General features: G+C 39.2%; 1 protein-coding gene across 1 annotated transcript in view; it reads left to right on the forward strand.

Annotated features, from left to right (window-relative positions):
* Nucleotides 1–7,591: 7,591 nt before the first annotated feature.
* Nucleotides 7,592–21,733, forward strand: part of ADAMTSL1 (ADAMTS like 1) — a gene marked incomplete at its 5' end in the record, with an annotated part of 470,451 nt that continues 456,309 nt past the window's right edge. The window contains one exon of the mRNA XM_084504894.1: nucleotides 7,592–7,669. Coding sequence (XP_084361020.1) covers nucleotides 7,592–7,669 — 78 coding nt within the window. The remainder of the gene's footprint in view (nucleotides 7,670–21,733) is intronic.

The following is a 21,733-nucleotide window of genomic DNA, read 5'->3' on the forward strand; positions in this document are numbered from 1 at the left end:
CTTTACCTTTACCTTTACCTTATTTTATCTATTTATTTATTTATTTATTTGTATGGGTTTTTATCCTTTTAAGGATATATCATGGCTTGATCACAAACTATGAATATCCACAAGGAAGCAAAATATTGATAATTAGGCTGTAGTTCAAATCAGTTCAAATCAGTCCTATGGCTCATCTTGCACAGTAAATTAGTATAGATGACCACACTGGTACCTTTTGCCTCCTTATATATATTTGAATAGAATTTTAAATACTGTGTTAACGAAGTAGCCAGCTTTCAGGTATTGTAGGATGTTACAGTAAAAGTAGCTTGTGGCTCCTGCGTGCAGTTTATTACCAGATATAAAATCAGAGTTTCACAGCAAGAACTGCAGTGAGAGTGGTGTCCAAACAAATTATTGACTGTGACGTATTTGGTGCTCTGTACCAAACAGTGAGTGAAATTATCTCAGAAATAATTTTGGCCTGGAGACTTATGTCTTTGAAGTGATGCAATAGTTGCAGACATGGTTTTCTTTAGGTAAAATAATAGATACTTTGCTAAAATTTCAATAACATGAAAAGCTATGGAAATATAATCTGATGGCAGCTTACCAGTGTCTGAACTGAACAAATGAAACAATTGTATTAAGTTGCTTATTGTTATCACTTTTTTTAATCATACCTTAGAATTCAAAGGGTTTAGATATTTACTTTCTTCATTTTCATTGCCTGTTGTTATAAATCTGTCTGTTAGATTGTAAGCCATAAAGGACTGGACTTTGCTCTAAAATAGAGCCAAAGAAGCTGGTTAATAGAAATCATTGGTATGTTTGGTACTGCAGAGGAGGTCTGCAGATCAAAATCCACTTTAGAGGGAAAAAATCTGTTCTGATTTGATTACAATTAATCTCACTAAGGGTGAGAGCATCATGAACAAAAGTTCATGGTACTGAAAAGTTGCTTAAGAGGCAAATTAGACTGTTTTTCTTATGAGATAAGATTAATAAGAAATACTTAGTAAAATCCAAAAGTCATATCACTAAAACATAGTGACCAAATGTGAGAATTATCATTATTTGTTTTGGAATGAATACCAAACTTCAGGGAAGAGTTTTCCAGGTATGATATAAGTACACAAAAATAATAAAAAATTCCTTGCTTCTATGCCAGCATGATATTTTAATGGAGAGGGAAAAAAAGCACCAAAATATGCAAACAAATACTTCAGCCAAGTCTGAGAGTGCCATTCTATTGCAGCAGAAAATAGTTTCTAGAGCTGGAATGTGTAACCACCCAACAACTCCTGTATCAATAAATCATTTCCCATGCCACTTCATCTTCTAGTAAGGGGGTAAAATCTCTGTGCTACAGTGTTGAAGTCTGCATTATAAATGGTCATTTACAGTTCAACAAGAATATGAATCTGTTCTTCCACAGCTGCTTCCATAACATATTTAAATCACTGTATTTTGTTCCCATTCCATTTTCTGAGAGATTCAATGAGAAGGGTTGGGGCAGTAGAAGGAGGTGACAGGATTTTGCTACTACCTGTCTTCTTCCAGCACTTGAGAAGAGACCAAGAACTGCAGGTGCAGGATGCAGAACGGGATTCATCCTAATAGGTAACATATTTTAAACATATTTTAATTTTTCATTCCCTGAGATGTTGAAGCACTTTTCCTGAAATAAATCTAACTTGGTCTATATTAAAAGGATACTAGCAAGTAACTTTGAGGCCTGCTGTTTTCTGTTGACTAGTTTGGGTTTATATCTTATCTTACATCACATACTACATTCACAAGCCAAGGGAATTGCATTTCTCACACTATTATTATCTCTTTTCCTAAATGACGATAGATAACTAGTGGAGGTTGTTCTGGATCTGCCCTGAATTGATGTACCTCTTATTGTAGACATGACCACATATTTTGGCAGCATTGTTGACTTCCACTTCTGGGCCTTCCTTATTTGGGTAAAGGAAATATTGGGGGGAGGGGTGGGTAAGGGAAAAAAAAAAAAAAAAAAAGAGGTCCTTGAAACAGCATAGCCTTACCAAATGCAGACTGAAACTAAATTCATTGCATTATGTGTGACTGCTTCCTGATCACATTGCAAATATAGAGGCTTGTAAGGAGGAGATTAGGTGCTAAGGGAGTCAGAAATAACTTCTGCATCTGTCTGCCTCTTCCACAAATTTTACATATCTTAATAATTAAAGTATCTCCTGCATATCCACAGGGAACAGTGGATGGTGAGTGATTCAGGAAGGTCTTTAAACACTCTATGACAATTTCAACAACTTTTTATTGTTATTAATCCTACATCTTGTATAGCTTGTTAAGCCTCACCCAGAAAGCCTCACCCAACAGAGTTTATATGTGTTATTATACTTTGGAATGTTAAGTGTTTTAGATGCAGTCTCTGTTGGGAGCTCTTATAAAAAGAACAGGTTTTCTTCCATGTAACTAGCATGCATTCAAACACACACAAAAATAACCTACCAACCAAAAACCAAACCAAACCAAAACAACAACAACAACAAAAACAAACAAACAAAACAAAACAAAACAAAAACACACAAAAAACACCACCCCACACCAAAAACACAACTCTCCCCCCAAATTTGCACTACATTTTTTAACATCTTATTTGTGTGTGATGTTATTTCTACAAGCTAAGCAAAATGCTGTCACTTTCTGAGTCTGAGTTTTAAACCAGCTAAAATCTAGAGATTAAGTATTCAAAACACGTAAATGTTTCACCCGGTTAGTTACATCCTTTAGTTCAATCTGTCTCCTTCACCTGTGCTCTGCTTCTGATAAACTGTGGATTTGAATATAGAAAGATAAAATCACAGATAAATATATACTACTATACAGATATGTTTTTTGCTGTTCATTCAAAATACTACTAATGTTTAAATGTGCATATAAATCCTTGCTCTTTTCCTATGTTGATTCTTGAATTTTGGTGTCATTTTTTTGCTAATTTCCTATATTCTCTTATTTATAAGGGAACTGGTTTTGAAGACTCTAAAAGAGCACCTCTGGTATTTTGCTGGCACATTGTCTCCAAGACAGATGAAAATGAGAAGCAGAGAAGCTAGAGTTAAAAAGTGATTATCAGCTCAGATGCCAACAGGTGGAATCCAGTTTATGCACACACATAGCCAAAAAAAATGGTAGCTTTTTTTGTTTTAGGGAATTAAAACTGTTGATGAGAAAGAAGGAGAGGAGAGGAGAGGAGAGGAGAGGAGAGGAGAGGAGAGGAGAGGAGAGGAGAGGAGAGGAGAGGAGAGGAGAGGAGAGGAGAGGAGAGGAGAGGAGAGGAGAGGAGAGGAGAGGAGAGGAGAGGAGAGGAGAGGAGAGGAGAGGAGAGGAGAGGAGAGGAGAGGAGAGGAGATTCTTCACTTTTCTTATCAGTGATAGTACAGCATATTTCTAGAGGTAGAATCTCTCAGTTTCACTGTGAGGGATGCAACTATGCAGTCAAAACTACATATTCTAAGGAAAACAAATGGCTTTTCAAAAATTTTAGCTCAGTAACAAATTTCACATTTCAGACTGATGTTTTATTCAGAGGTATAAAATATTATTTCCACTGGTTATCAGATATTTAACATCTGAGTTTCAAGTCAAAGTTGTGCTCATTATTAACTCTAAAGAAAAATTTTCTTTGCTATTTATTAATGATTTTGAATACCATGTAATTAAAGAATGCAGAACAAAATAAATCTGAAGATATTACTACATACTATGTACTGCATCTACACTGTGCCTGAAATAATAGTGTATACCTATGGAATAGAAACAGGCAAGCAAGCTGAATATTGCTGTATGTATCAGTGGCAAACAGTGGATGAAAAAAAAATGCAAATTTTATACATGCTTTTTCTCATATTCTTTGAGAAGCGCTGGGGCTTTTCACTGTCTACAATGACCAACAGTTGACATATGAGGAAAAAAAGGTCTACTATCTCTGTAAGACACCTGGGGACTCCCACATTCAGAATACTCCAAACACCCAAGCAAGACCAAAGTATCAACAACTGCCTATGTTTACAAAAAGAATTGTGTACATACAGTATGATCTATTTGCTCATTAATGTTAGTTCTATTTATGCAAGCAGATTTATTTCTAAAAGGAAACTGTGACTCCCTGAATAGAAATGTGCCCATTTTGTAGGTTCTGAGCTACTAGAAAGCATGTGCCTCTGGAATTAATGCTGAAAGAGTCATGGACATGGACATGAAGGAGTCATGGGACATCGGGATTGTAGTGCAGAGGAAGAGTTGGGCCAAATGTACAAACCAAACGTGCAATTCTAAGAAAAAAGTACAAAAATGCCTAAAGTTTCAGATTTTTAATTTTACGTCAATCATGTACTATTGTATGTACTACATTTGACGTACCATGCACTATGCTTGCTTGGAGGCTGTGTCTGAATTTAGAGCTGCAAATCTCTGTTTAAAAATGCATTGCCAATTCTGTGGGAAATAAAGTTACATAGGAAACAGAAAGAGACATAAAAGAATCCTATTGCTGAGAGGAAAAATTAGGTTTTCAGAGAGCATATTCTGCCTGCATTCTAAATGTGAAGAAAAACATATCCTTGATAATAAAGTTGTTTGCATTTTTCCATCTAATGCTGAAAATTATTTCAGAATTTTTAATCCATCTCTCTTTTTTTTTTTTTTTTCTTTTCTTTTCTTTCCTTTTTTTTTTTTTTTTTTTTTTTTTTTTCTGGAAATGAAGGCATTGCTTACAAAGTCTCCTTATGTGCATTCCCTCCCTAAGCATGAAGCCTTGGTCTTTTCTTAAATCTTAAAATATCTTAAATCTTCCTAAGTCTTCTCAGATCCCTGGGTTGATGACAGGGTATGTTTGATGTTTTGTGCCTGACAATGTTCACAAAAGAATGAGAAGCATATATCTGTATGTCCTGTTAAGTTCTTCTGTGGTTAAAAATACCATTACCATTATCTTCATGTCCAACAATTAGAGACAACACTTTCAGAAATTCCCTTATTTCCCCTATCATTAACGCATAACTCGATGGTTCTTCTTGCCTTATTTATTTATTTACTTTTTCCAGATACAACTGTAAGAAGAATAATGTTATAGTTGTTGTTATATCAGTTTGAGACAACAATGGTACACTTGCAATATCAAAGGAGTATAAAATCACCTGTGGCAGGAAAGCCAGTGTGAGAACAGAGAATTCAGAGTCACCATCCCTTGAGGTCTTTAAAAGACATTTAGATGTTGAACTTAGCAATATGGTTTAGTGGAGGACTTGTTAGTGTTAGGTCAGAGGTTGGACTCGATGATCTTGAGGTCTCTTCCAACCTAGACAATTCTGTGATTCTGTAATTCATAAAATTTATATGCTAATATCGCACAGTTTGTAATATAAATATTAAGACTTGTCAATATAGCTTTTCCTGACAATTAATATGTAGCTTGGTATTGCCTTGAACCCTTAGGCCTTTCAGACAGTTGTAAATGCCAGGAAATATCCTCTTCATTTCTTAAAAGATAAGCATATTTTGCAACATGAAACTTGTATACAGCTCATTCCTGACAAATTGGATGTCATGTTTTGTTCAGCCAAATTGTGTTTCTTGGATCATGCAACATTTATGACATATTTTAGACCACACTACGTCATGCACTCCAAACGGGAGTCTTAACCTCTGTAATTACATGTTAATAAAAACAAGAACTGCAGAATGTTTACATCTTTACCCAGTCATATGTCTTTAGAAAGAAAACAAAAATTTCAGAAGTTCATCTGTCATGCATATTCGTAGATTATCCCTGGGGGTACTTGAATAAGCAAGCACTTTTCAGTTTAAGCTACTGTACTTTATGTAGCTATACTTGAAAGGGCATTTCTAAAATGTTAAGCATCACACTTCTGTTTGTTGTATAAGTAACAGGTTATAGAGCGTTATCAGATGAAATAGGTTATAAATCTCCAAGTGAAAGAGCTGTTAGGATTTCACGTTCAGGTCTAAATGTTAAAACCTACATGCCTTCACTGCACAGGGCAAAGACTTTCTCAGCAATGGCTGACATAATGCATAAAAGATGAAGAGAGAAGTGGCAGTCTTTAGTCCATGCACATGCTGCTTCATCAACATATAGTTTTATTTAGGATTCCCATATGATTTATTTGGCTCTTCAATGAGGTGTGCATTTTCCAGGGATAATCCAAGTATGTAAATACTTGTGCCCAGATGCTATGGGAACATTCAAATAGGCTCGTGGTGGGAGCTTTAGAAATGTGTCTAATAACAATACATTTTCTTGTGGTTTTGCAAGAGACTTATAGGAGCTGCCACAAATCTTTCACAAGCTGCCAACACAAATTCAGCCAGGTTGATATTCTCGTTTGATTGCCACCGCTTACATTTTGGCTGTTCAATTAGCAGACTGTGGAGTTGCAGGTACCAGCCAATGCCTTCAAGAGAAGGCTTGAGGGCGTTCCAGAAAGTTGTATGAAGGGGTTCTGATCCCCCAGGCCTTTACTCCAGGTGAGAAGTGTCTCAGCACAGCAGTGCATTTGGAGTAATGTTATACACTCACAAGCATAGTGTTGCAAGCATGTCAAAGAGAGCAGACCAGGTGAGGGCCAAACCGTGGACCCTGTGCCTGCATGACTCACAGTGCCTACTTGCTTTGTGCTTGCCACTGCACCCCATCCTGGACAGCATGTCCTCTTCCTGCATTCCCCATCCCTGCCTGCCTGGCCCATCCCTATCAGCCTGTATCCCTGTCAGACTGCCCAATACCTTCCCCATCCCTACCAGCCTGCAACCCTCTTAGCCTGCCCCATACTTGCTTGCCTGCCCCATCCCCATCAGCCTGCCCTATCCCTATCAGACTGCCCTATCCTTATCAGCCTGCATCCCTATTAGCCTGTCCAATACCTGCTTGCCTGCCCCATCCCTATCATCCTGTCCCATCCCTATCAGACTTCCCCATCCCCATTGGCTAGCCCAATACCTGCTTGCCTGCCCCGTCCCTATCAGCCTTCCCCATCTCTGCCTGCCTGCCCCATCCCTGTCAGCCTGTATCCCTATTAGCCTTCCCTATCTCTGCCTGCCTCGTTCCTGCCCGTCTGCCCCATCCCTGCCTACCTGCCCCATCCCTGCCAGCCCATATCCCTATCAGCCTGCCCAATACCTGCTTGCCTGCCCCATCCCTATCAGCCTGCCCCATCTCTGCCTGCCCCATCCCTGCCTGTGCGCCCCACGTCTCCGCACGGCCGCACCCCCGCCTGCGCTCCCTGCCTCCCCCTGCGCTGCCCGCTCCGTCCGAGCCCCGGGGGAGCCCCGGGGGAGGCGGCGGCTGGCGGGGGCGGACCGGCGGCGGCGGCGGCTGCTCCCCGCCTCCCTCCCCGCCGCCCGGCAGCGGGGGGCCGCGCCCCCGCGCACCTCCCTGCCCTGCGGGGCCCGGAGGAGCCGCGCACCCCGCGCCGCTCGCAGAGGCGCGCAGGGGCGGCCGCCGGGCAGGCAAGGAGCGGCGAAGCGGGGCGGCCCCCCCGGTGCACCGCGCCGGAGCGCCGCGGGAGGAGGAGGAGGAGGAGGAGGAGGAAGGAGGATGGCCGCGGCGGCGGGGCAGCGCCGGGGCACCGCGCTGCTGGCCCTCGCCCTGGGGCTCCTCGCCGCCGCCGCGCAGGTAAGGAGGAAGCTGGCAGGGCGGGGGCGGCCGCCTCCTCGAGGGGAAGGTGGTAGTGGTCGTGGGGGGCAGCGCCGGGACGGGGACCCCCGCCCCGCGGGAGCCGGAGCTCCGCACCTGCGGCCGCAGGGATGCTCCCGGTGCCGGGGAGCGCGGCCCCCCCGGGACTGCAGGTAGCTTCCGCAGCCCCCTGATCCCTGCGGGGGGCTAGAGCAGGAGCTGGCGCATATCTGTGCGAGCCGGGGGCCGGCGGGAGGCTGGTTTTACAGCCCCCCAGCGGGAGGATGGGATGGGTCGTCGTAGGAAAAGTGAGCGGTGCTGCTAACCCTCGCCGAGCGCCGGGAAGTGAGATTCTCAGCCTCCCTCGGGCTGTGTCGGGGGGGTACTCTCCAAGATGCAGAGCAGCTCTGGGAGTTCGTCCCCCCCCGCCCCGCCTGCGTTTCTCCAGCGGCTATTTCGTTCCGAGCAGATAGTGGAGCTGGGCCGTGTCGCTGCATTTCCCTCGGGTGTAATTTACATCCTCTAACATGCTCCACAGGTAGTTTGCTTTACTTAGTCATCTATGTGCTATTGCCCAGCTTTTATTTCAAAAAAAAAAAATAAATAAAAAAATAACCTCTCTGATGGTGCCCCATCCAGCCCTCTGGAGACAATAAAAGAATGCACTTTCAGCTTTGTATGTGCCCTAAAGAAAAGCAAGTGTGAACATGGCTCTCCTAAATCATTCCCATTTGTTTTTGTTCTTAAAGTTTTAAAATGAGTTTTAAGTAAGTAATAGCATATTTGCAGTAAAGATGATGATGTGTTTGTATTTAGGGCATTAGCTTAATTTAACCCTCTCAAGAAAACGAAATTCTGTGTAACATCAGGCTGCTGCTGAATGGGACATTTCTGATCTTCCCTTGTGCTCCTGACCATGTATTTTCTCCTCCATTGAACCTCTGTGGCAACTGCAGAACTGTGAGCTTGTTAGTCTAGTGATCCTGAGTAAACTTAATTTCATTTGATAGAAAAACTTTTATGCCAGATCACATTGCCTTCTGTAGCTGCATCAATCCTGTGCAAAGGAGATGATTCAGCAGCCTGCAACAGGGGCAGTGGGTGGCGAGGAGTGATGTCAGTTTGCACCTGCAGGCATGCAGTCAGAACAGTATGGTGACTTTCTCAATGGACAAGATGTGGGCAAAAAGCTAGAGGGTGTGCTGGTAGCACTGTGTGCCTCAGAAGTGCACAGGCTGGCACAGGGAAGCCAATTCCTAATGTGCTCTGCTATATGTGTTTCTGATGGAGGCTACTAGTGCCATAATAGCCATGGTCCTCCAATGGAAACCTCATCTGCCACATCCTTTTCCCCTGTCACCAGCTCTGCTCCCAGGACTGAAGCTGAACTAATCTCCCCTGGCATTCAGCTCTGTCCCTGCTTACCCTGGCCCTGTGCACCTGCTTGTCCTCTTTCTTGCAAGCAGCTCCTCTTCATGGAGAACTAAAATATCTCCTGACTTCTTGTTTACATGCAAATACAGAATATTCAGGCTTACTTTTGAAAAGGTGTGGAGCCAGTGAGATGCAGTGCAGAGATCTGAGAGCTGGTACAGAAAGGCAGTTAAGTTTCCTTTGGCTTTTATGTTGGATACTGAATTGCATGAACTTCATTTTACAGTTATTGAGATAGTGTTACTCTTGAAATAGCAGCTTGGCGCTGCCTCCTGCCTCTCGTCTCAAATTTACACAGTGATAGCATAATAAAATCAGTTTTCCTCATGGGCAGTGTTTCCTATGGCCAAAACCATAATCAGCCCAGCAAGCCTCCTGTTGTTTTTCTAGTATTTGTAATGCGAGATAGTTGACTACATGGGGGTTAAAGTTATGCTTTGCTAAGCACCCATAGGTATGTGGATGTATCACAGAGAAAGATACTCAGAATGGTTGTAACTCTGTAACACTGTATAGTACTAATCTAAATTTTAGACCAAATTAGAATGAAAAAATGAATATTCTTAGTATGACCATGAATTTAGGTTCTGGATGATATTGGTATACCCTATTATGATAAAGAGGAGCATAGGTAATAATACATTGCATTTCTTTTTGAGGGAGAGGAAAACTGGGTCTTTAAATTGTGTGGTGTTTTTATTGCTATTTTGTAAACCCTTCATGATTAAAGGACCCAAACTGAGTCCTTTAATTAACAATAAATAACATACAGTAACAATTACAGGTCCAAATTCTATTTTCATGTTGTATTTTGGAATCAAGTGCCAGATTGCTGGAGATGACCTGTGTTCATGCTGCATCCTCAGTTCAACATTTCCTGTGGAATTTCAATTTCCTCATCCCTTCCCATAGCTTTGACTAGGAATGGCTACAACCAACTCTCAGATTCTTAGAGCGATTCTTCTCATGGTGATTTTCATTTTTAATTTCCTGTTGCAATCATATTGAAGAGATTAGAGTAGATAACCTAACAGAGGAACATAAAATTACTTTTTAATTGCCTTTAGATGTATTAGTTATTGTAGAAAACTCAGCTTTTAGCTCTGCTTCTGAGTTCATGTATGAACTTCATGGATGTAAGCATTTTCACGTCTGTTTTAAGGACTGAATAGCTACAAGTAGGTTTAGGTCTGGAAGTGACATAGACTGTTGGAAGATTGAATTTTCACGTTTGTCTCTGTACTCCTAGACTTTGTGTGCTTCATATTTGCTATATCCTATCTTATTTTCATATTCAAGCAGTGTGGCTGATATATGCTTCCCCCTTTTTCATATCCACAGCATGTATTATAGGGTGGGAGGGAAAGAAGTGGGGGTATTGTGTGCATTAGCAAATTGTTCATATGAAGAAGAACATATCCATCTAAAGCACCTGCTGTAGAATCATAGAATCATGGAGCCATTTAGGTTGGAGACGACCTTCTGGATCTTGAAGTCTGGGGCATTGGACTTAAGTAGTGACACAATAGTAAATTATATTAAGAATTTAGCTTTATCTTTTCTTCTGCAAAATATTTGCCAGGTAAGAATCCACTGAGTTGCATTGTAATGTCCAGAGAAGTCTACAACTTTTTCTTATTTTGAATAAAGACCAAAACAAAGCTGTTAAAATATTGTAAAAATATTAATACACCTTTAATCTGTATATTAAAAATAATAATAAAAATATATCATTTTACAGTTAGAAGTTAAATTTATTCAGTCTGAGAGCATTTTAATTGAAACTGTGGGCAAGAAAGAGATGAAGATGAAATCTTAGAATACAAGTATTAATACAAGTATTAATTATTACATGGTTCAACTAGTCAGCCAGCACTGAAATAACACCATGGCCCTACTTGTTTCATGTAAACTCTTCTTGAGAACACTCTGAAACTATCAAAATAATATTTGTAGTGATCTTGGATCTTGGTAGTATTATTCCTCTCCTCTCCTCTCCTCTCCTCTCCTCTCCTCTCCTCTCCTCTCCTCTCCTCTCCTCTCCTCTCCTCTCCTCTCCTCTCCTCTCCTCTCCTCTCCTCTCCTCTCCTCTCCTCTCCTCTCCTCTCCTCTCCTCTCCTCTCCTCTCCTCTCCTCTCCTCTCCTCTCCTCTCCTCTCCTCTCCTCTCCTCTCCTCTCCTCTCCTCTCCTCTCCTCTCCTCTCCCTCTCTCTCTCTCTTTTTTTTTTTTTTCTGTTTTAAACATCATATTTCATTTCAAATTGTAAGACTTGATTTGCCCTTCTGATTAAAATCACAGAATCACAGATTGATTGAGGTTGGAACAGACCTCTACAGGCCATCTGGTGCAACATCCTTCTCAGGCAGGGCCACCTGGAGCATATTGCCCGGACAACTATGTCCAGATGACCTCTGAAGATCTCCAAGGAGGGAGTCTTCACAGCTTTTCAGGGCAATCTCTTTCAGTGCTCAGTCACCTCTGAAGTAAAGAATTGCTTCCTGATGCTCAGAAGGAACCTCCTGTGTTTCATATTGTGCTCAATGCCTCTTGTCATGTCACTGGGCGCTACGGAAAGGAGCCTATCTTCATCTTCTTTATATATTCCCTTCAGGTGTTTGTGCACATTGATGTGCACAGCCCACCTGAGCCTTCTTTTCCCCAGGCTGAACAGTCCCAGCTCTCTTGGTCTTTCATCATAGGAGAGATGCTCCAGACACTTTGACATGTTTGTGGCCCTCTACTGGACTCTCCCCACTATATCCATCTGTCTCCCAGGGAACCTAGCACTGGACACAGTAATCCAGGTGTGGCCACACCAGCGCTGAGATCACCTCCCTTGACTTGCTGACAGTACTTTACCTGATGCTGCTTAGGATACTATTCACCTTCTTTGCCAAAAGGGTGCTTTGCTTGGTTATAGCCAACTTGTTTTCTCACAGGACTCCCAGGTCCTTTTCTGCCAAATTGCCTTTTCTGCAAAGCTTACTTAAATATTTGGTGAAGAGAAGACTTTGGGCTAACTTTTTACCACTCAGGGTATCTGATTAAAACCAAGTATTAGGAAAATTTCATCCAAAATTGTAGAGCTGTTTCTGAAAATGCAGAGTACGGGGAAATATTTGCTATTTAAAACAGTTCTAATGGTCTTTCTTTCACAAAGACCATAAGGCGCCTTAGCTTCTTTATGGAGAAGGGTTTAAAATTTAGCAGGAGAAAGGCCTTGCACTGAAGCTATCTATTGCTCATACTGTGAAAATGAGACTAAATATGTTAATGTTACAGGTCTCTGAGCCTGCAGGTCAACTGAGATCTAAGGTACAAGCATTTTCACACATTTTCACAGGCTGTATGTGAATATGTACATATATCAAAGAAGAAGTTACTTCCTCTTCTGGTTGCATGAGCCAAAATTAAATTATGCACAGACTGCATAGTTTCAGATTCTACATCTGAATCCTACTGTCATGTTTTCATCTGTACATGTGCAAAGTAGGGTGAATGAGGGAGCTGTGCAATTCAAATGGAGGTCAAGCACCAGCTACAACAGACCAAGAAGCAAACATGGGGAATGGGAATGTTAGCATATGTCTGCTTGTAGAGATTCAAACATATCAAGTCTTATGATCTCTGAAGATATTCTTCATTGCTCTCTTATGTAACCCCAATAACCATCTCTTCTGTATTAGCTTTTGCCCCCTCAGTGTGAACAGAAAAAAAAAGGAATAAAACTCTACTACTATGATGTCTATATGGTTTGAAATTCTATCTTATTCCTATTTTTTACATCTGTGTGCCAATTTTCATCAAGTTAAAGAAAATTCCCCCTTTTGTGAGTATTTCAAGCAAAATTGGGTTGATAATGCAATCATACAGTTAGGTAGAGACATGGAAAATTCATAATTAATGACTGACTGCAGAACTGATTCATGAACATTTCCTTAAAAAAATCAAGGCATAATTTTTGATAATTTAGCTTTCATTACCATTTTTGTGTTACAGTCTTGTGTCCTGAAAACTACTTCTCTTAATAAAAATGCAACCTGTGCGTTAAAATGAAGTTCTGTTCCCTGTTTAGAAGTTCACATTGTGTGCAAAAAGTGAATACAACTAGGACTTTATGGAAACATCCAAGCACGTAAATTATTGCTTGTAGCTGCCCCAGAGACTGAGGAATTTTCAGTGATTATCAGATAAGCCTGTAGTAGGAGTTCTAAAAATCTTGGTCAGAAATTGTATCTTTACCTTACATCTTTAGCTTGCTTAACATGAAAAAGCAAAAAATGAGGAGCCCAGATATCATTTTAATCTTCTTTCACTGCAATCCACACTCCAATATATTTACTTTCCAGTGTCTTCTTTCAAAATATATATATATATATATATTTCTACAAAATACAATGTATGCCTCTCCTGTAAACAAAAATATGATCAAAACTGATGAATTCTGTTAATGGGATAATGTATGGTGAGTAGACCATCAAATCTTTAGCTGGATTTAGTAAATCAAATATTCCCTGTATGCTTCTGTTCCCATATCATCTCATGTACTTGCATACATCTTTTCTGAACATGAGCCAGCAATATGCCCAAGTGACCAGTAAGGCCAATGGCATCCTGCCTTGTATCAGAAACAGAGCAGGCCAGCAGCGCTAGAGAAGTGATTATCCCCTTGTAAGGGGTACTGGTGAGACTGCACCTTGAGTGCTGTGTTCAGTTTTGGGTCCCTCACCACAAGGAAGACATTGATTTGCTTGAGTGTGTGAAGAGACAAATAATGAAGCTTGTGAAGAGGCTAGAAAACAAGACATATTAGGAGCAGCTGAGGGAACTGGGGCTATTTTGTCTAGAGGTTGAGGGGAGACCTCATCACTCTCTATAACTATCTGAAAGGAGGTTGCAGAAAGGACAGTGTCAGTCTCTTTTCTCAAGTCATTGGACATGAGGAAATGACATTGAGTTGCATCAGGAGAGACTTAGATTAGATGTCAGGAAGAATTTCCTCATGGGAAAGGTGGTTAGACATTGGAAAGATCTGATCAGTGAAGTGGTGGGGTTGCCATCCTTGGAGGTATTTAAAGGATGTGTGGACGTGGCAATAAGGGGATTGGTTTAGGGGTGGACTTCATAGTGTTACGTTTATGGTTGTACTTGATGATCATAAGGATCTTTTACAACTTAAGTGATTCTATGATATTATGATTCTATAATCTTATTATAGTGTACCATGAGGCTCTTTTCATGCCAAACATGCAGTTGTGTCCCAGGTGTAAACAACACATTTCTCTTTCAGTAAGCAATGTAACTGCAATACAACATGTCCTTTACAAGAGCTGGTGAATAACACCATGTACATCTGAGTCATGCCCCTATTAAATTTAATTAAACTCTTTAGACCCTTTGCAGTCTCAAAGGTATGTATTTTGTGTACTTTTTGAGAGAAATGTGTAGTCAGCATAATTGTTGGACATGTACGTGCAAAGAAAGTTACCAAGAAATGGAGAAATCAAATGAAAAGAGACAGTTCAGGGCCTTTCAGAAATATATTATGTGGAGCTTAATATATATATATTATATGTGTGTATTTGTAATAAATTTATTAGGTTCCAGTATATGCATTTATATTCATATATGTTCCAATATAAAGTGGTTACCTTGGAATAAATTATGGGAGGAATGGATGACTAGTATTATTTGACACACGGATACATTTTCTAAAAACAGGAGAAAAAGGAAGAAGGAAAAAAAGATCACATAATTTGGAATAAACATACAGGGGAAATCAGATCATAACAATGCGTTCTTCCAGATAACAGAAAACATGGTACTTTAACCATGTTATTCTACTGAATTTACAAGAGCAATATGATATGCCTTGCTAATACAGCAGTTCAGGACTTCTGTGTAAATGGAGTGGATGATTTAGCAGAATTGTCTCATCTAAGACAATAATACCCATCACAGGAATTAAACAAAGTCTATTCTTGCATCCTTGCTTCAGTTTGCTCATAGACCTACATGGCTAGGTGCCGTGAATAACGACTGCATTACATCAGTTCCAGATATGGCTTGTGAAGCATTGTTTGATATTGTTACTTTTGACTCAAACAAATGTTTCCAGAATTTTCATCTGCACGTGTATATATATATTTTAAACTGACTGCATAAGTGTCAGTCTTCCAATGATGAATTTAATAATGGAACAGCGAATTTGTACAAAACTGCCAGTAATTGTTTCATTTAGTTTTGTTTTGACTTACAGATTAAACAGGCACATGTATTGCATTGAACTGAAAGTCCTGTTTGTGGATTTTGACTTAGTTATAATATCTCTGCTCTCCATGTAGCTCAGGTGAGCTACAGAAACCCATTTTTCTTTTCTTATGACTGCACATGTTTCTGTGGAGAGCTGATACAAAGGAAATAATTCATATATAAGAACGTGCTACTATGTAACTATAATAGCCAAAAAACTAGTCCTGTGTGGCTGCATTTGTGTGTGTGTGTGATTTTTTCTGTTGTTTTTCAGAGGAAATAGAAAGGAGCCAGACACATCTTGACTTATGCTGACTCCCAGAAATGATTGACCAGTTGTTTTGCATCATGCTTCACAGCCATGAAGAATGCCTTTTTTTTTTTTTCTTTCTTTCTTTTTTGCCATGTCTTGACTGACCTAAGTCTAAATAGCGAAGGGGAAATGAAGAGAGGGAAATCTGTCTGATGACTGATGAGCAGAGGAATGACACTTCAGGCTTTCTGTTGAATTTCAAAAAACTTGATGTTTAGGCTTTTAGATTTTGCAGATGTCTGGAGAATTAAGGCAGCAGCAGAGGTCAGTACTGTAAGTCTAAGTGATAATTTTGCTTAATTAATGCTTGGAAAATGGCACATTTGTAAAACTTTCCCCCCCCCCCCCCCCCCCCCCATGGAAAACATAACATCTTCAATGCAATAGTGTGAGAAATGCAATTTATGCATTTATGGCAATTTACCATGGTAAACTCATGCACAGAGTGGTACATGGGAACATTTTGAAATGGAAACAGTTAGATCTTTTTTTCAGAAGTTTTATTAGAAAGTTATCATTTTTTGATATCCGAAATACCTGACATTTTAGACATCTGTAGGTTTCAATAAGAAAAAGCTGTCTTTACAAAACCTCTCATGAGAGAGTTGTGCCTATGTAAAACCAGAAATCAATTTCCAGATATTTTTTTTCTTTTGCCCCCTTAGTTCCATGTTGCTTTTGTTATTCTCTTGCCCTTGTTGGTATTCTCTTGCCCTTTTTGGCGTTCTCTTGCCATGTCTGTTCTCCTGCTGAAAAATGTCTTGAGTGTTTGTAACAATGATTGTAGGTGATCCCAGTGAACCTAGGATATCAGCCATATGAACCAGCTTACACAGATGTGTTTGCAGATTTGGAGACTGTCTGAACAGTCCATAGAAGGCAACAAGACCTCTGCATTTGGTATGTTCTCCCCCATTGACTTTTAATTCTAACCTTTAACTTGCAGATAATGGCACTGGATATTGCATGCAAAGGATGAGTACTGTCACTGAAGCATAATGCTTCACCTGTGATTTGAATAGTGGCTTTTCAATTTCTGCTTAGTGGAAGACTGCTGTTAAGAGGTAAACTCTTGAAATCCACTTGGAGTTAAATAAAGTACCTAGGAGTTTCCGTGCTGTACTGCAATGATTAATCAAAAGCAGCGTTTACTCTGGAAGTGAGTCATTTTCAAACCTTGAATGTAACCTCTTTAACATTTTTTTTTCTATTTTATATTACTTTATAGAGAAGTTTTCAAGTTATTAACATAATATTTAATGATTTGTCTACAAATACGTTTTTGCAGAAACTATTGTGCTAAGGGTTAACATCTATGAGATGCTGAGTTATTATGAAGCATTTCAGAAGATTAAAGAGTAGTTGCCAGATGGATCAGAACTTTTGGCTTTCATAGGAATATTCATGTTGCTATTTAGGTTCATACTGAAGTTTATTTTATAAGCAAGTGAGCTCAGCATTTGCTTTTTAAATTCCATATTTTTATGTTGTGTAGTTGCATAAATGCCTAAGCATTTTCATTTGCTAACAAAATGTGCATTTATCCTAAAGTCCCTTACAATGGAAAGCTGTTACTACAGTCTTGCACATGGATACCTGTGTCCCTATATGGCAAGTGCCAAAGCTAGAAGTCATTAAAAAAATCCCTTCTACATTTGAAAGTTACTTGCCCTCAGGACAAACATACAGAGGCTAGAGAGAAGATGTCTTACTGGGTCATTCTGAATATGAATTGTGCATTCAGAATTGTGTTTAATTTGGAGTAGGTAATACTAATATATAGAACAAATACAGGCTTCATACTGTCAGGAAAGAAATCTGATTTTCTTTTAACCTAGAAGCTTGCCCTATATTAACATTTTTATTAGAAAAAGGTTTCTGTCCTCCCCATCCTGTATTCATTCTCTGATAATTTTGACAATACTGTCATAACATTGTTATGATGTTTTGTATTTTGGAGTAAATTAACATACTGAAATGATGACTGTGTAGTTTTGTTTTCTGCATCAAAGTCCAGGAAACTCTATTATTGTATCATTGTATGTATTTATTCAATTTCCATGACTTGAGACAGTTTGAAAGAGTATGGTGGTAGAATGTAGACATCTTCAATGGCAAATTCAAAATATTTTTCTTGGGTGAATGTTAAACCTCACCACAAGGGGGTTGCACTGTAGACAGGATTTATTATTTGATGGTCAGCTGTTTCAAGGAAGCTGAGCATAGGGTTTATCTTCCTGCTGTTAACTTTTAATATGATCTGGAAATGTAACTGAATATTCTTATTATCCTGACTGTGGAATTAACTGGACAGCCACGTAATGAAGAATGATTTTGCTTGCCAGAAAGGACACATAAGGGAAATAAAAAAGAAAATTGAATGCTTGGTAGCAATTCAGAGAAATAAAACAAAATGCATTAGACAAGCAGTAGTTTCTGTGCTTTCCTTGACAGGGTGACCTATGCTAGTCAGGTAACCAACAGTAACCAACAAAAATCTGACAAGTGATGTGTTTAGGATTTCACTTAGATATCTTATATTCTTAGACATATTTCAATTAATATTAAAGTGTCTGAAAGCTGACAGTGGGAAAATGGTACTAGAACTGCACATTAATATGTACTCCATGAAATTATTAGTTGTTGCTAAAAGACAGTTTTGGAGAAAGATTTTAAAGCTATAATAAACACTTTTTAAAGAAATGTCTAAACACCAGAAGGAAATTCTTCTCAGGAAAACCTGAACTCTAGTGTTTTTTACTATTATTATTTTTCTAACAGCTTGCCTTGAACTATATTTGAAATTAAATATATATATATTATATATGATTTTGCAAGGCTTAAAATTATTTTGTTTCTATAACTATCTGAAACAGGGGGCACTCTAAAATTAACTTGTCTAGTGAAACCTACAGTGGTAGTTTTACTCAACTGAGCAAATGAGTTCTACCACAACTACTCTCTCACTCTCCCTCCTCAAAGGGAAAGAGGGAGAAAATAGGATTGACATAAGGGCAGGGAGATCACTCAACAATTACTGTCATGGGCAAAACAGACTCAGCATATGGAGATTTGTAAAACTTATTGACTATTACTTACCAGCTAGAGAAGTAAAGGAAAGAAACTAAAAACACCTTCCTCCCACCCACCCTCTTTTACCTCGTCCCTTCAAGGGGTGCAGGGGAACGGGGAATGGGGGCTGCGCTCAGTCCCTGTAGTTTCATCTCCACCTCTCCTTCATGGTCACTCTCCGCACCTGCTCCCTGTGGGGTCCCTTCCACAGGATGCCATCCTTCCCGAACTGAGCCTGCGGGGGCTGCCCACAGGCAGCAGCTCTTCAAGCACTGCTCCCACATTGCTCCATACCACGGGGTCCATCCATCCCCCAGGAGTAAACTGCTCCAGCATGGATTCCCCATGGGTGGGCGGCAGCTCCCCCCAGACCTCCTGTTCCTGCAGGGGCTCTCCATGGGCTGCAGCCTCCTCCAGGCCACATCTACCTGCTCCACCATGGGCTGCAGTGTGGAGGTCTGCTATTTATATATCTCAAATTTCAGTAAAAGAGGAACATGGATTTCTGCTTAGGTTTAAAATGCTAAAATTAACTTGCCCCATATCGTTATTTCTCTTTGTGAAGAGAAAGAGAGGTGATGAAGTGATATTTGAACCTATTTATATGAATTTTAAAATTTGTTTGTTTACTTGTTTATTTGGTGGCTGTGCTTTTTATTTTCATTTCCTTAAACTTTAACATCAACTTTCAGGATAAATATTTATCTGGAACAAGTTTCATTCCATATATCAGCTGTACAGCAATACATGTAGTCTGGGAGAAATGAAAAGAGAGGTTTTTAATAGCATCAATACTATCTTCAATTGTATCTGATGACTGTAGTTACAGATTTTTGCCACGTGTTTAGCTCTGGCATTCTGCTATTAATTGATTACTCACTAACAGAAAGGAGAGACAATATTTTAACAGGATCCCTGAAATGTTCCATGTTGTGGCACAGATCTTTTCCTGGTCTTGGAGACTTCAGACTCACAATTTTATATATCATGTCACGTATAAAGAATTCTGGATGCTGGAGTGCAATTAAAATTAATATTTACTGCACCCTTTTCAAAATGGCTTACTATCAGAAAAGAAAAAAGCATTCTTTTTCCATATGAAATACTGGTTTCACTCAGATAACTCCATGCAAAGGCTCAACCTTGGTCTGTGTCTGGTTTTGTGCAGGACAAATTCTGGTTTGTGAACCTGAGGTCTTGGATCTTCTTAGGTCTCCCTAAAAATTCCATCTGGGATGAAAACATGGAAGAAGGCTTCTCACCTACCAGGAAGAAAGCTGCTTACCAGGCATTTTAAAATAGTATATTTATAGCCACATCAGGCTCCTTATGGAATTTTAACTGTGATAGAACATGTTCTAAAATGGTGAACAGAAGCTAAAGAAGAAAGTTGACTGTTCACAGGGTCACTGTGAGCATCTAACCTAATACAATGTTGTAGTTCATTAAGGTATTTAGGAAAACTTAAATAAGTATGCTGTTAATCAAAAATCCATATGATCCAAAAATATTTCATCATATAGTAATGGTTTTAAGATTGTAGCATATATGATTATCTGACACTTTTGGTTAAGATAAATAAAAGCTACTGGCATAGCTTTTGTTCTATTTCATTTTGGCTTGGATTTATTATTATTTTTTAATTATTATTATTATTTATTCTTTTTTTTTGGTCAAAGATATCTTGGGTTTAACGTGACAGATGAACAATTTTTACATCTTATGAAAGAAACCTTTTTATTTTACTTTATTTTTCCACATTGCATTAGATATTCAGAGAATAAAATGTATTTAAATAATAAGAGGGGAAGAAGAGATCTGCATTTCCATCTATTTTCAATCTATTTTGTTATCTTTTAATATCTGCAAGGCTTTAATTTGCCGAAAAGAAAAGAAAAGAAAAGAAAAGAAAAGAAAAGAAAAGAAAAGAAAAGAAAAGAAAAGAAAAGAAAAGAAAAGAAAAGAAAAAAGAAAAAAAGAAAAGAAAAAAGAAAAAAAGAAAAGAAAAAAAGAAAAAAGGAGAGAAGAGAAGAGAAGAGAAGAGAAGAGAAGAGAAGAGAAGAGAAGAGAAGAGAAGAGAAGAGAAGAGAAGAGAAGAGAAGAGAAGAGAAGAGAAGAGAAGAGAAGAGAAGAGAAGAGAAGAGAAGAGAAGAGAAGAGAAGAGAAGAGAAGAGAAGAGAAGAGAAGAGAAGAGAAGAGAAGAGAAGAGAAGAGAAGAGAAGAGAAGAGAAGAGAAGAGAAGAGAAGAGAAGAGAAGAGAAGAGAAGAGAAGAGAAGAGAAGAGAAGAGAAGAGAAGAGAAGAGAAGAGAAGAGAAGAGAAGAGAAGAGAAGAGAAGAGAAGAGAAGAGAAGAGAAGAGAAGAGAGAAGAGAAGAGAAGAGAAGAGAAGAGAAGAGAAGAGAAGAGAAGAGAAGAGAAGAGAAGAGAAGAGAAGAGAAGAGAAGAGAAGAGAAGAGAAGAGAAGAGAAGAGAAGAGAAGAGAAGAGAAGAGAAGAGAAGAGAAGAGAAGAGACATACTGCATGTGAGAAGGGAATTTTGCAGAAATCTATTTCTCAAAAATGCTTTAATACTGTTACAAAGATGTCTTCAAGATCATGCAGCTGAACACTGATGTTTCATTCTTCTGACTTGCTCTATGTAAATTTTACAATCACAGGAACAGCTTATTTAGCTGTTCATCTTGTTTATGAAAGGAAGACTGTTATATGTTTCTTTGTCATGGATAACCCGGATGGATATACCTTAATAAGTGCTTTCAGATCTATGATATATGTATTTATTTTTAACTAAAAACAAACAAGACCCCTCAGTTAAGGTAAAATATTCTGTGCACCTAGTTTTTATCTTCTCCAAGTCTGTTCACGTCATGTTTTTTCTGGGTACACACATAGAATTTTAGGATGGTTTAAGTAAAATACAAAAGGAACAAGCAGCAATCTTAAATTGATATGATCATTTCCGAATTTCTTGTATTTTAAGTTTCTCAAATTTT

This window comes from Aythya ferina, assembly GCF_964211825.1.
Source record: "Aythya ferina genome assembly, chromosome: Z".
Taxonomy (NCBI): Eukaryota; Metazoa; Chordata; class Aves; order Anseriformes; family Anatidae; genus Aythya; species Aythya ferina.